At 39.7% G+C, this 14,600-nt stretch overlaps 1 protein-coding gene across 3 annotated transcripts in view; it reads right to left on the bottom strand.

The window, feature by feature from the left end:
• jam3b (junctional adhesion molecule 3b) overlaps positions 1-14,600 on the bottom strand; it is a 52,148-nt gene that overhangs the window by 11,354 nt on the left and 26,194 nt on the right. For all 3 annotated transcript variants that reach the window (XM_078198880.1, XM_078198881.1, XM_078198882.1), the window contains 4 exons: positions 8,634-8,699; positions 6,855-6,965; positions 3,738-3,884; positions 1,094-1,296 (listed from right to left, as the gene is read on the bottom strand). In XM_078198880.1, coding sequence (XP_078055006.1) covers positions 1,094-1,296; positions 3,738-3,884; positions 6,855-6,965; positions 8,634-8,699 — 527 coding nt within the window. The remainder of the gene's footprint in view (positions 1-1,093; positions 1,297-3,737; positions 3,885-6,854; positions 6,966-8,633; positions 8,700-14,600) is intronic.

Below are 14,600 nucleotides of genomic sequence, written 5' to 3'. Positions count from 1 at the left end.
TTTTCTTCTCTTTGGCCTATCATCCAGCAATACCACAGTGGGCTATGCTAGTTCACTTTTTGAATTATCACTGGTGAGAACCCATGGATCGACTGCTATGCGAGGGGGTTATATTTCAAAATTGACTACTGTATTTGTAAAATACTTGTATTGGAAAGCTTGTACAGAAACTGTGCTCTCTCTCCACAAACCTGGTCAAATATCACAGTAAGAAACAACACTTCTCTTTCAACATTTGCCATTTTGAACTGTGAAGTCAGCATTTCCCACTCAAGTTTGCCAAGTTAAAGGTCACAAAGTAGGCTGCTTGTGGGAACTAGGTAGTCTGGAGTTTCTGATGTGTTTTACCCAACTACACAATCATCTTTAAATGAAGAACCTTGCATTTATCAACTGACTGGTAACAGTGCTACAGGCAATTCGTTAGTATAATAAAAACATGCAGTCATAAAACTCCACCCTATGAGATACTGGTCAGGAATTGGTATTTCTAAGGAGTTAGAAGAAACTTGAATATAAAACTTTAAGATTAGAAGGATGAAATGTCACGGTAGATAGTCTAACAATACTTTAATATCTAATGACATATCTAAGCTTGCGTTGGAGTCTCCAGGTATTAATTATCGCCTGAATACTACTGCAAGCAACGCAGGAGAACATCTCAGGCGCATTCACGTTAATTAAAATAGGGAGAATGCATTGTTTGACTGGTCAGTACAGTTGCCAATAGGAGAGCATGTGATTAAACTTCCAGAAACACGTCTAGAGTTGCCAATCCAATATACAAGATGTCAGGCAACGGTTGACTAAATTGATATTTAAGATATTGTGCAAATCACCAAGATAAAAGGTCAGAATGCCTGTATAAATCATTCCAGGTTAAATTATGAACAGCAACTGGCATTTTGCAAATGCAAGGTCAGATTTTAAAGTATATCATTTTAGTTTAAAAAACAATGGCATTATTTATTGCTCCTTCCCAATAAAAGGTTTACAAATACTTCGCACAAAGTCAAGTTTTCAAGTTTGATTGATTATATATTAGGCGAGTTAGAGTGTTAGTAATACTCATATAAAGACACTGAACAATTACCAGAGTTCCTGTATTGGAGTCTATTTTATAAGAAGAGTTAAGAAATTTTGGACTGGATTTTGGGTCACCTGGGAGAATGTCACCATTTCTGTACCAAGTATACGTGGATGGTGGATAACCTTCATGCTCATTACAAGTCAAAACCGCAGTCTTCCCCACTGGCACTGATTTAGGCACAGCACATTTTGGTGTAATTGGTTTCACTGTGGGCAAATAAACAGTGTTAGGCAGGGTTTCATCAGATTGAGTTGTCATTCATGCAGCATACATATTTGGTAAAAAGTACAATACAGGAGGCATTCATTTAAGCAAGATCTCCCTCACGTTCAGAGTACCCAATTAATATTAACTATAGTATATCATATATTCATGCTTTACAGATGCCTGCACAGGACTTGAATCTAAACGGGTTTATATATAATTCAGCCCAGATTTATGATATAGCATTCATCAACTGACAGTAGGTAATGCTACAGGCAATTTATTCATAAAATTATACAATCATAAATCCCATGTATGAAATGTTAGTGAAGAATTATTCTTTAGTAACAATGAGGTAGAACACAAAACAATTTGTGTATACAAAATGTGAAGATTATATATTAGCAGGTAAAGGCATTGGTAAATGGCATAAAGCCCATTTGATATTCAAATCATATCTCAAGATAGCAAACTACAGGAATTTTAAATACAGTTCACATTGATAGGTTGCTTGATTAGATACTAAAATACTCCCCTTTAGTAGCATTACAACAAAGAAAATTTGTCATCTCATTAATTTTTTTGTCGTCTCAGTTTCATCTATGTTTTGTATTTATACTGTGTGTACAGTTTTACATTTAATCAAACAATCCTCCAAGTCTTTGCCTCTTGTGTAGTGCATGAAATATGCAAGACACAGATTCAGAGTCATGGTCTAACCCCATCTCAGCCATCCAAAAGCTGGACTCTCCAAGTATAACATTCCAGAGAATAGATACTTGACTCTCTAACATTAAGTCATCTGCCATTTTACGCCGATTCTGAACTGGCAGAGAACTTACAAAAGGAAGCAATGACATTGCTTTTTGAGTGGTTAGTTTTATTAGCAATGATTAAAAAATGTGATCTATTATTCCACCACCCAGACATTGTGTTGGGCATTCTTCAATAAAATTAGGCATTTGCAAAGAGCGACCTTTCTTTTAAAATCATCAAGGCTGGTCATTCTCAATATTGCCAAAATGTCCTGTAAGCTCATCTAGTTCACTCAACAGAACATAACAGCCTTGAACTTCAATAGGAGTCCTCCAAGGTGCATCGACAGAGTGGCATTGGACAGTTTGGAACTAACTGTCATATAAACTTAATGGGTTGATCTCTTTAGTCCATATGAATAGGGGAAGCTGAAGGAGTGGTTAGAATTCAAGTCCCAAGACAAAATGAAGGGTACAGGGCTGTAGAGAATTTCTGGAAATTATTTCTAAAATAATGGAAAATATAAGTTAAGCAAGTTCATTTATTAGTCACAAGTAGGCTTACAGTTCTTGCTCTCGAGGGAGTGCAGCCAAGGTTTACCATTTTACCAGGCTGATTCCAGGGACGCCAGGACTGACGAGGAGAGATTGACTAGGTTAGGATTGTTTTCACTGGAGTTTAGACGAACGAGGGGATTTCATAGAGACTTATAAAATTCTAACAGAACTAGACAGGGTAGATGCAGGGAGGATGTTGCCGATGGTGGGAGAGTCCAGAACCAGGGGTCACAGTAGACAATTTAGGACAGAGATGAGGAGACATTTCTTCTCCCAGAGAGTGGTGAGCCTGTGGAATTCATCATCACAGGAAGTAGTTGATGCCAAAACATTAAATATATTCGAGAGGCGGCTAGACATAGCACTTGGGGCGAATGGGATCAAAGGTTATGGGGAGAAAGCAGGATTAGGTTATTGAGTTGGACGGTCAGCCATGATTGTGATGAATGGCAGAGCAGGCTCGAAGGGCCAAATGGCCTCCTCCTGCTCCAATCTTCTATGTTTCTATTAACACTGCAATGAAGTTACTGTGAAAATCCCCCAGTCGTTACACTCCAGCACCTGTTCGGGTACACTGAGGGAGAATTTAGCATAGCCAATCCACCTAATGTGCACATCTTTGGACTGTGGGAGGAAACCCATGCAGACACGGGAAGAATGTGCAGACTCCACACAGACAGTGACCCATGCCAGGAATCGAACCAGAGTCCCTGATGCTGTGAGACAGAAGTGCTAACCACTGTGCCACTCCTATATAAAGCTAGAAATGAATAGACCATTCAGCCTCTTCTACTATTCACTTAGATAAAGTAGAATATAGATCAGCAATGATCTATCTGTTTGACACCATAATCCTTAATCTCATGGCACAAAGAAAATCTACAAGTCTAAGTTTATAAAGTTTTGACAGTGGCCGAGGTGGTGTTGGCGGGAATGCACAAGGGTGGGTTACTGTTGGGCGGTTTGCATAGGAGAAAAGGAGGATTCTATTTTGAAGGTTCTTTACTCTTGACTGAAATTAAAATCTGAAATTTGCTCACATGGTCACAGGAACAAATAAGAAAATCATTGATGGGAAAAGAGAGAAACAGTCTGAATGCACGTTAACCAAGTTAAGTGGCAGAAGGTACCTTGCACTGTTAAATTAACAGAAATGTCACCCAAATATCCCTTTTCCTTGTGTACCACTTCACAGCGATATACTGCAGTATCTTTCCGAGTCACATTGTAGATATATATAGATGATCCTCTGAGCTCTGCCCGATCAACCAAGACTCCTAAAAACAGACAATATATATTTTTAGATCCAATAACTCACCTTCATAAAGCACCTTTAACAAAGGCAAAATTCCAAAGACACCTTGCAGCATCAAAAACAAACCACCAAGCCAAAGGATGGGGGTGATTAAAGGATTGGTCAAAGTAAGGGATTTTGAGGAAAGAGGCAGAAACACTACATAAGGAAATTCCAGAGTTTCAGTCCCACACAGTTGAAGATATGGGCACTAAAGTGCAAAATGCACAAGAACCTAGTTGGCAAACGGTAGAATTCAGAGCTGGGATACATGAGGGGGGACACAAGTGGAGCAAAAGGTCATGCAGATTGCTCATTGCAATGGTATTTCCAAGTGAGATCTGGAGAGTTTTGATGAGCTGCAATCATTGAAAGGGCAGGCTGCTCAGGTGTGTGTTGAAATAGTTGTATCCGGAGGTGACAATGTCATGCATGAACTGAGACAGCCCATCCTGTTATATGGGGGTGGAGGTAGACAGTTATTTATGATGGGAAGGATCTGGGACCATAAACCTCAAAATCCAAATAGGGGATACCAAAGTGCAGTAATCAGGTACTACAATGGATTTAATGACAAAGACGTGGAGATGCCAGCATTGGACTAGGGTAGGCGTAATAAGAAGTCTCACAACACCAGGTTAAAGTCCAAAAGGTTTATTTGGAATTACGAGCTTTCAGAGCACAGCTCCTTCATCCTTGAATGGCGGTTAGTTCATTAACACGGCATATATAGGCAAAGACACAATTGCAAGATTATTACAGATTATCGTGCAATTGTGTCTTCGCCTATATATGCTGTGATTGTGAACTAACCTCTGCTCACCTGATGAAGGAGCAGCGCTCCGAAAGCTCGTGATTCCAAATAAACCTGTTGGACTTTAACCTGGTGTTGTAAGATTTCTTACTCTAATGACAAAAGTAGAGTTTGTGGCAGGGACTAAAGATGATGGACATGATTTTAACTACCATCAGGTCCCTCCAAGTCAATAATATCATCAGCGGCACAATGTAATTTTAAGAGTGGATTGACCAGAAGAGACCTTGGTGAGTTTTAAAATTCTGTCTTTGCACTCCTTGTGGGCTAAGAGAATTCCCGCATTGCCACTACCTCTCCCTTCACCCACACCCCACCAAGTTGTTCACGGTTCCAGAACCAGCAGAACCAAATCCCCCCAATCTTTACAGAAGCTCCAGCATCCCAACAATTTTCAAACAAAGGAAACCCCCAGCCATCCTTCCCTCCACAAAGCCAGAGAGCCTTCGCCACCCATTACTACAGGTCCTCAGCTGCAACCTCCTGCTCACTCCCAACCAGTTAACCTCTGCATTTAATCAATCTGTTTAAATTTATACACAAGACTATATTGTGTCTATATTTATTTTATATTTCAGTTTGTAATTTGATATCAAACTTAGAAATCATTCCTTCTTTCTCTTTGTTTCGATCATTTACATAAATGGGAAAAACATTTCAAAGATTCCTGAAGTACACTAGTATTTACATTCCAATCTGAAAACATCCATTATAGAACATAGAACATAGAAAGCCACAGCACAAACAGGCCCTTCGGCCCACAAGTTGCGCCGATCACATCCCCACCTCTAGGCCTATCTATAGCCCTCTATCCCATTAAATCCCATGTACTCATCCAGAAGTCTCTTAAAAGACCCCAACGAGTTTGCCTCCACCACCACCGACGTCAGCCGATTCCACTCACCCACCACCCTCTGAGTGAAAAACTTACCCCTGACATCTCCTCTGTACCTACCCCCCAGCACCTTAAACCTGTGTCCTCTCGTAGCAACCATTTCAGCCCTTGGAAATAGCCTCTGAGAGTCTACCCTATCCAGACCTCTCAACATCTTGTAAACCTCTATCAGGTCACCTCTCATCCTTCGTCTCTCCAGGGAGAAGAGACCAAGCTCCCTCAACCTATCCTCATAAGGCATGCCCCCCAATCCAGGCAACATCCTTGTAAATCTCCTCTGCACCCTTTCAATGGCTTCAACATCTTTCCTACTTATTTTCAGTTCTAAATCCATTGCATTATTTATGCAGCTATGATCTACATGCTTTAATATTCATAATATTTGTAATATTCATAAAGGGAATATTAGGGGGGGCTTCTTCACGCAGAGAGTGGTGGGAGTGTGGAATGAGCTGCCGGATAAAGTGGTCACTTTTAACATTTAAGAAAAACTTGGACGGGTTCATGGATGAGAGGGGTGTGGAGGGATATGGTCCAAGTGCAGGTCAGTGGGACTAGGCATAAAATGGTTCGGCACAGACAACAAGGGCCAAAAGGCCTGTTTCTGAGCTGTAATTTTCTATGGTTCTATTTGTACGGTGACATTTTGTCACCTATCTTTTGAAACCTATATACAACACATTGCCTTCCCTTTCATCTATGCAGATTTCCTCAAAGAGACAAATAAAATTCAAATGTATAAGCTACTTTTACAAGTTCATGGTGATTGTTCTTGATATACCCGCGTCCTTAAGTGTTCACAAATTTCACCCTACATTACAATAACAAAACTGAAGATAACTGTCTTTTCCCATTCTTTTCCTTTCGCAAAATGCGAGGAACATTTGCTATCCCTCTACTCGACTCAATTTTCCGTTTCCAAATATGATGATTGAATTGGATTTAATATATAAATCCCCTTACAACATCTTCATAAGGCAAAGATATCAGTTACAGAAATGATATATTTAATCACATTCAGACAGTAACTGACCTTATTTTTCATTTAGCTCCTCGTTTCATCTGTCTAATCTGCCCACAAATAAAAATCAGGACAGAAATCTATGAAACAGAAGGTTGGTTATGGGACAGGATGTGCTTGCTTCGTTAATCAGGTGTACCCCACCCCCCCATTCAGAATAAAAAAGTGACACGTACATATCCTACACCCATTTATCTAGAAATAATTAAAAATCAAACCACACCTCGAAGTTCGTTTTCAAAATATACCAAATCTGTGCCAGCATTCAACTTCTTCCATTCAACACGAAGCTCGCCATTTGGATTGTAGGTGATTACGCAAGATAACAAAACATCTGGAAAGAAAATCTCAGGATTATTTTTTAAGTTTTCTTTTAAATACAGAAAATTTCAGGTGACTTGTTTGTGTTCGAAACAGAAGAATCTCAGCACAGAGGAAAGGAAATCTCTTCATCTTGTGCACCCAGTGTTATCAACCACTTCAAATTGAGCACTGAGAAATCTGATGTTTCCCTTGCTTTGCACTGATGTGCTCACGCTCCAACATGAGAATACTCCCAACTGCACTAATGTGGCATTCTTCCAATTCCATCATAGGACATTGTGTACAATGTTCCCTCTGGGGGTACATGGCCACACAGCAATCTGGAATGTACTGTACAGGGAACAAACGGGTCACACACAACTAAGACTCCCTTTAAGATGCACTTTTTGTTATCCAAGAGTAAATGATGGAGCGACTTCAGGCACAGGGCAGGTGTGGTCAAATGCATCCAAAAGTTGCTAGCTCAATTATGTGGAAATGGCAAACAGCTGTCCACATCACCATTGAAATACATCCTGTAGCATTAAGTTGCTGTAGTTTAATCGTGGATACTAAGCTTAAAGATTTAGCATTTCAAGTACAAGTACTCTTATTGACATGAAGAGTGTTCATTACTGCCAGTCAACCTCTCTGGTACTGAAAATTAACTATTACAAGGGTGGGGTGTCATTCCTTCAAGTATTAAAAGTTGTTGGATGGAAAGGATATCAAAAATAAATTTTAACATTTGTTCCACTTTCCGATTGCCTCATCTCTGTCAACTCAGTTTAAATTGGGTACAGAAAGAAATAAAGGAAGGTGAAAAACTCAAATTCACCCATTCCTGTCCTGTTCATCTCACAGACATTACCACCTTGTACTTTCAGCAACTTACCACGCAAATAATTTAAAATCTTCAACATGCAAGGGCAAGTCTAACCGATGAGATACCCAGGCACCCACATCTCAACAAATTATAACACCAGGCTTTATAATAGATTATGTAAAAGACTTTGGGTGGAATTTTACGCATCGATGGGCAGAGCGAGCGGTAAAATCGTGCAAGAGCCCAGAAATTAGGATTGCGTCCAATTTCTCGGCTTTCGGTTTTATGACAGCCAGATTTCTGGCGAGGTCAGCCTCTCTGTAGTTGTGATCGAGATTGGGGGGGGGTGGTTCTAGATGTCCTTGCGTTGTGGGGCTCACTATCAACCGTGATTGGGGGCTAGCTGGTTGAGGCTGCCTGCAGTAGCAGGGACCAACAGTTCTTTCTGTCAGACCCCTGCAGTTTCTATTGAGCATGTGGAGAATCAGCAGTCTGCACATGCGCAGTTTCTCCCTCTACAGGCTGGCTGGCAAATTAAGCCCAGCCCACTGCCTGCAGCAGCTAGAAACAGTCTACACCATTTTTTCAATAATTACGTGCATAAAATCGGGTGTGAAAACACACCCAAAAATTGGATCAGGAACTCTCCCATTTTCACGCTAGCTGGACACATCTCATAAAATTCTGCCCTTTTTTTTAAAATCACAATGATATCTCATTTCAAATCATACTTGCTTACAGGTCTACAAAGGAACAAGAACTAGAAAGTGTGTTTGAGAGTGACGTGGGGAATACAACACAAACGCAAACCAAGTAGTGTGAATCATAACTTGTGGGGGGAGCAAACAGAAAAAAAAGAACCATTCTACTTACCGCTAAACTCATTTACCACAGGGTTTGGATTGTTAGTTGTTACACTTCCTGCCAATATTTGATAACCTAAACCGAAAAGGAACACAAAGTAGTATTTTTATTAACAATCTTCCATACATATTACACAGTAAGTTTGTCATCACAAGTTCTATAACTTGGCCACAATTAAATCACATGGTCTCTTAAATGCAAGTGAGTAAAATCCAAAGTTGTGGTCAGTGAAGTCGTTACCACATTTCTCTCAGTAACACTTTGTGCCACTCACGCCATCTGGTGTCTGATGGACATTGCCTGGTTGCAAATTTGGCACCATATCAGGTAGTTAACTGTGTTCTTGAAAGAATACAGGAAAAAAAAGGAAAAAGAAATGAAGGCTCAGAAGGAAAAGTATATGAAAATTCACTAGATTGATTCCTGGGATGAGAAGATTGTCCTGGGCTAAAAGCTTTGCTTTATGACCCAGAGGGTTTTAGGGGTCTGGAACTCAGTGTGTGAAGGGGAGTAGAGGCTGAAACCTTCAATTAATTTAAGAGGTACTGGATACGCACCTCAAGTGCCATAACTTGCAGGGCTACAGACAAAATGCTATTAAGTGGGATTAGGCTGTGTGGCTTGTTTTTCTGCCAGTGCAGACACAATGAGCCAATTGGCCTCTCTGTGCCATAAATGTACAAACGTTCTTGACTCGTAGCATAGTGGCACAGTGTTTAACACTGCTGCCACACAGTGCAGGGAACCGGGTTCAATTTCAGGCTTGGGTCACTGTCAGAATCTTGATGAATAGCCTGTGAGGTCAACTTTTATTTCTTATGTTCTTCTGTTAAATTGCATTTGGGAAATTCAAAGATGTAATCTGAGACATGATGTTATAATTGTCAGATGTCTGGGAGGGAAAAGGTAACTTTAGTCCAACAATTCCCAAAGGTCTCTTTCATCAGTAATTTCCTTGGGTCATTTCTGGGTCCACTAGACAAATTGAGATTTTTTGCTTCTATTGGTCATCAATCCCATTATTGTTGTGATGCAGCAAAGGTTTACCAGGCTGATTCCTAAGATGTCAGGTCTGTCATATGAGGTGAGACCAAGTCGATTAGGATTATATTCACTGGAGTTTAGAAGAGAGGAGATTTCAAAGTTACAAAATTGTAACAGGGCGAGACAGGGTCGATTCAGAAAGAATGTTCCCAGCATCTGTAGATAGAGAAGCAGAGTGAACATTTTGTGTCGAACAGTGACTCTCCTTCAGTTCTGCAAATAAAGCAAAACAAAGGGCAAGGCCTACTTCAGAAATTTCAGTGAGTGACCCATAATTTTTCAGTACCAACCACATGAATGGTCCATGCAGAAATGGACTAGAATGGCACCACAGATTGTGGCATCAAAGTTGACCGTACAAGTTTCAAAAAGCTTCTTCCAAAGACAGAGGCTGACTTGTATGCCAAGCACAGAACATGCAAGCCAAGCGGCAAAAAAAAAATGTATATACTCAGACTTATCTCCCTCGGGAGGTACTGTACACTGCTTGCAAACTCAAATTACTCTTTTTGGCGATTAGTAACACTTTCAAATTTGAGTTGATAAATTCGGTTTGTTCTGGTGCCTTGAAATAGACATTTTTGCTGGGGGAAAAAACACAAGCTATCCAACTGCATCAAGTAAACAAGACATGTATTAAATTCTATGGCAAGCTTTTCCTTTCATTATAGTCTACCAATAATATAGGAAACCATCAATCTTTATTTGATTAATTGATGTACATGTAGGTCCATAAAAACTCATTTTCCTGTTTTCAAATCAAATCAGGCACTTCCAGTGAACAAAACTTAATTTATTAACAAGATTCAAAAACTCTTTTTAGGCAAACACCCAACTCCAATCGCTTTTAAAGTTTATTCATTAGTATCACAAGTAGGCTTACATTAACACTGCAATGAGGTTACTGTGAAAATCCCCTAGTCGCCACACTCCGGCACCTGTTCGGGTACACTGAGGGAGAATTTAGCATGGCCAATGCACCTAACCAGCACGTCTTTCAAACTGTGGGAGGAAACCGGAGCACCCGGAGGAAACTCAAGCAGACACGGGGAGATTGTGCAGACTCCACACACAGTGACCCAAGCCAGGAGTTGAACCCAGGTTCCTGGTGCTGTGAGGCAGCAGTGCTAACCACTGTGCACCGTGCCACCCCAGGGTTTTTTACCAATTTACCAGTGTCCCTTTGTCAAGTTTCAACAAATAAGATCCTTGCAAACCTGCTGCAGCTTACAGAAATTCTCAAAGCTCATGTGATAAAATGTACACACACCACCCATAGAACTTTGCCCACTGGATGGTTAAGTTCACATAAAAACAGAGCAAATTTTTTTTAATAACCAGAGCAAGAAATTTAACCTAATTTTATTGTAAATTCTTAACATGGTTTTCCATAAATGGTTTCTATTATAGGTCTAAGTCATCTTTTTTCATGTAACTACCCCATGTTCAGTGACATCACCCTGTGGCATGATTGAATTCATACTGCATTTCAACATTTTTAAAACATTATGCTTTAAAATTATGCTTAGCACTGCTGCTTCACAGCTCCAGGGTCCCAGGTTCGATTCCCGGCTTGGGTCACTGTCTGTGTGGAGTTTGCACATTCTCCTCGTGTCTGTGTGGGTTTCCTCCGGGTGCTCCGGTTTCCTCCCACAGTCCAAAGATGTGCGGGTTAGGTTGATTGGCCAGGTTCAAAATTGCCCCTTAGAATTCTGAGATGCGTAGGTTAGAGGGATTAGCGGGTAAATATGTGGGGGTAGGGCCTGGGAGGGATTGTGGTCGGTGCAGACTCGATGGGCCGAATGGCCTGCTTCTGCACTGTAGGGTTTCTATGTTTCTATGTTTCTAAAATGGGTTTATTAGCGGAAACCGACGTGGACATGGGGAGAATGTCTGTGTGGAGTTTGCACAGTCATCCAAGCCGGGAATTGAACCCAGATCCCCCCCAGATCCCTGGCGCTGTGAGGCAGCAGTGCTAACCCACTGTGCCGCCCTAAAAAAAGCAACTCCAGAACTTTCAAAGATCTCCAGAATAGACTAACTCAGGTGGGTTGCATATATCTTTAGATAATCAATTAAGATTTAGAAATACAAACAGAAAATTCTGGAAAATACTCTGGTCTTATTCTTCTTCAGAACGTTAGTTTTGCTTTTATTAAGATATGAAGTTCAGTACCATTTTTCTTTTGACTTATTCAAAAGTCCTTTTTTTGGTTGCTAGATTAGAGTTAACCAAGCATTTATTTTTTGCTGAGGTCGTCCGCCTTCAGAGATTCATGTCCCATTCACACCCCTTCGAAGAAACATGGTTGGTAATTTGGCACCGATATACTGTACCTTGAATACTTTGGCAGTTTTGTCTATTTAGCTATTTTGGTTCTACTCACTGATACTTGAGTTTCAAGATCTGGAACTTGTGCGAGGTCACACCATTAACTCACAGTAATATCAAAACGGACAGTTTAAAACCATCTTTTTTTTTAAAAACAGCTCTCTAATAGATGATTATCTACCAACAGCTGAAACGCAAGACTTAATGTTTTAGCATTATTAAAAAACATTGTAGCAATTATGTACATTATAAGCTGCACTAGAATGGCTTTACAGCAGCTGACCATAAAACCAATGGAGATGCATTTTTACAAAGATCATTGCATACGAAAAACCCAGTAGTATGATTTGACTCCAGTTATCAACAAAAAAAGTGTCTTGGAGTACAACCAATTGTAATACAGTTTGGCAAATTGATTGTGCTGCTCTGCACAGAAAGAAGAGTTAGCTAATCTGCAGACACATCCATCTTTTATTTTAACAGTATGAATGATAAATGGCATGGTTTTGAAGAATGCAATTCAGTTCCAGCATGATGCTCAAAGTGACATATTTACATATTCAGCCTGGAGCAGACTTTTATTTAAAAACAATAACAGTTCACATCTGAATTGATTGCAGCTAACAAAATACTTCAATGAGATCAGCTTCCTGTTTTTCTAACTGAATCCAAACAGAATTTTTGTTGTTTATGGGGCTATTACAGCATGTCACAATTCTGCTGACTAAACTTGAATAAGCACTGGTATTCAAGATGACAAAAACGGATGAATACAGGGAACTAAGTAAAGGAGAGAAGAAGAAATGGAAGGATGAGGAAGAAAGAGTTGAGAAAAAAAAGCATTATTTACCAACCTTTGGATTGAACTTGTTACACATTCTGCAACTATGTTCCAATTCATTACTTGTGTTACAAAACTGCACAGCACTTTTTGTTAAAGTGTTTTAAAAGCTCTATTCAAGTAATATCATGAAAAATGTCATAATGTTCCCCCTCCCTCACCCAATTCAAAATTGGTTTGCATTGGAAATATAAACAAGACCTTTGCTATGAAGCTTCCATAATGTAGTGTGAATAAAGAGAAATCAGAAAAATGTTGCTCTTGTACATTTTTAATACTGAAGTTGGGATTTCAAATTTGGAATTCATTGCCAAACCTTCAAAATTAAATGTGATTTTTCATGTTCGAAGTAAATTCAGAATTTAGGAATCTTAGTAAGTTAACTGAAGCGAAACAAAAAACTTGATACTTCTTGGTTTAACTACAACTTTGAAATAAATTTTCAATGCTGCTGGATTTTATTTTTAAAAAGGTGTACACATTGGTGCTGATTGCAACTGGCACACACGTACAATCTTGGACAAGGAATTGCTTTCACTAAAACAGACAAATGTTGGAAATTGAAAACAGCAAATGTTGGAATATGTCTGATAACGGTTTCGTCCAGCTATTATTTCTTTCCGATGCCAACATCTAACATGTGTATTTCCAGTCTTTTTGCACCTTTTACCACTGTGGTCACTATCTTTTTCCTCTTCTGCTTAATAAAAAGATTTTAAACAGGTAAACTATTATTAACATACTTTATTTCAAACAGTTTTAATTATTGGAGGTAATTCTATTGTAGTGGCAGCACGGTGGCACAATGGTTAGCACTGCTGCCTCACAGTGCCAGGTACCTGGGTTCAATTCCCAGCTTGAGTTATTGTCTGTGCGGAGTTTGCATGTCCTCCCCATGTGGGGGGGGGTTTCCTCAGGTGCTCCGGTTTCCTCCCACAGTCCGAAAGACGTGCTGGTTAGATGCATTGGCCATGCTAAATTCTCCCTCAGTGTACCCGAACAGGCGCTGGAGTGTGTGGCGACTAGGGGATTTTCACAGTAACTTCATTGCAGTGTTGATGCAAGCTGACTTGTGACAATAATAAATCAACTATTGTTGGAATCAAAGTTATAGTTAAACCAAGTAGAACTTTCTCATGGGATAAAACATTTCGAAGTTTCACTTTAAATAACTTACTAAGATACCAAGATTCTTAATTTACTTTGAGCATGAAAAATCACAATTAACTTTGAAGTCCCAATTTCAGTTTTTACCAAGTATATAAGGAAAGCTCTTTGTCTTTATTTACACTGCTTCACATAAGCGTCAAAGCAAAGATCTTGTTTATATTTCCAATAAAAAACAATTTTGAATTGGAGAAGACAATTGAGAAATTGTGACATTTTCTCATGATATTACTTTACCAGCTTATCGTGTACTTGTTTTCTGGAGTTAGAATTGCTTTCCTTACAGAAACCTGCATGATTTTTATAGAATGGGACAGTGCCGAGTTAGTTCTGTCAAAAAAGATTTTCCTTAAAACCGGTATTATTCACCCTGGATGGATCAGCAGCTACTAGTCTGTCCATGGACGGGGACAAATTAGCCTATTATAATCTAGCTGGGGAAGAAAGGAGGCTGGGGAATTAACAAATTTCCATCGCTCCCCAAAACAATAAAGAAAGAAAAAGTACCTGTAACTGAAAGGGAGGAAGTTGGGTCTCAAGACCAAGACTCAATGTCACTGGTTGTAGGAGCTACGTCCTCTGTAGCTTCTGC

Source organism: Mustelus asterias, chromosome 27, assembly GCF_964213995.1.
Source record: "Mustelus asterias chromosome 27, sMusAst1.hap1.1, whole genome shotgun sequence".
Taxonomy (NCBI): domain Eukaryota; kingdom Metazoa; phylum Chordata; class Chondrichthyes; order Carcharhiniformes; family Triakidae; genus Mustelus; species Mustelus asterias.
Note: the sequence above shows the minus strand (reverse complement) of the source record. Positions and strands in the feature narration are given on the sequence as shown.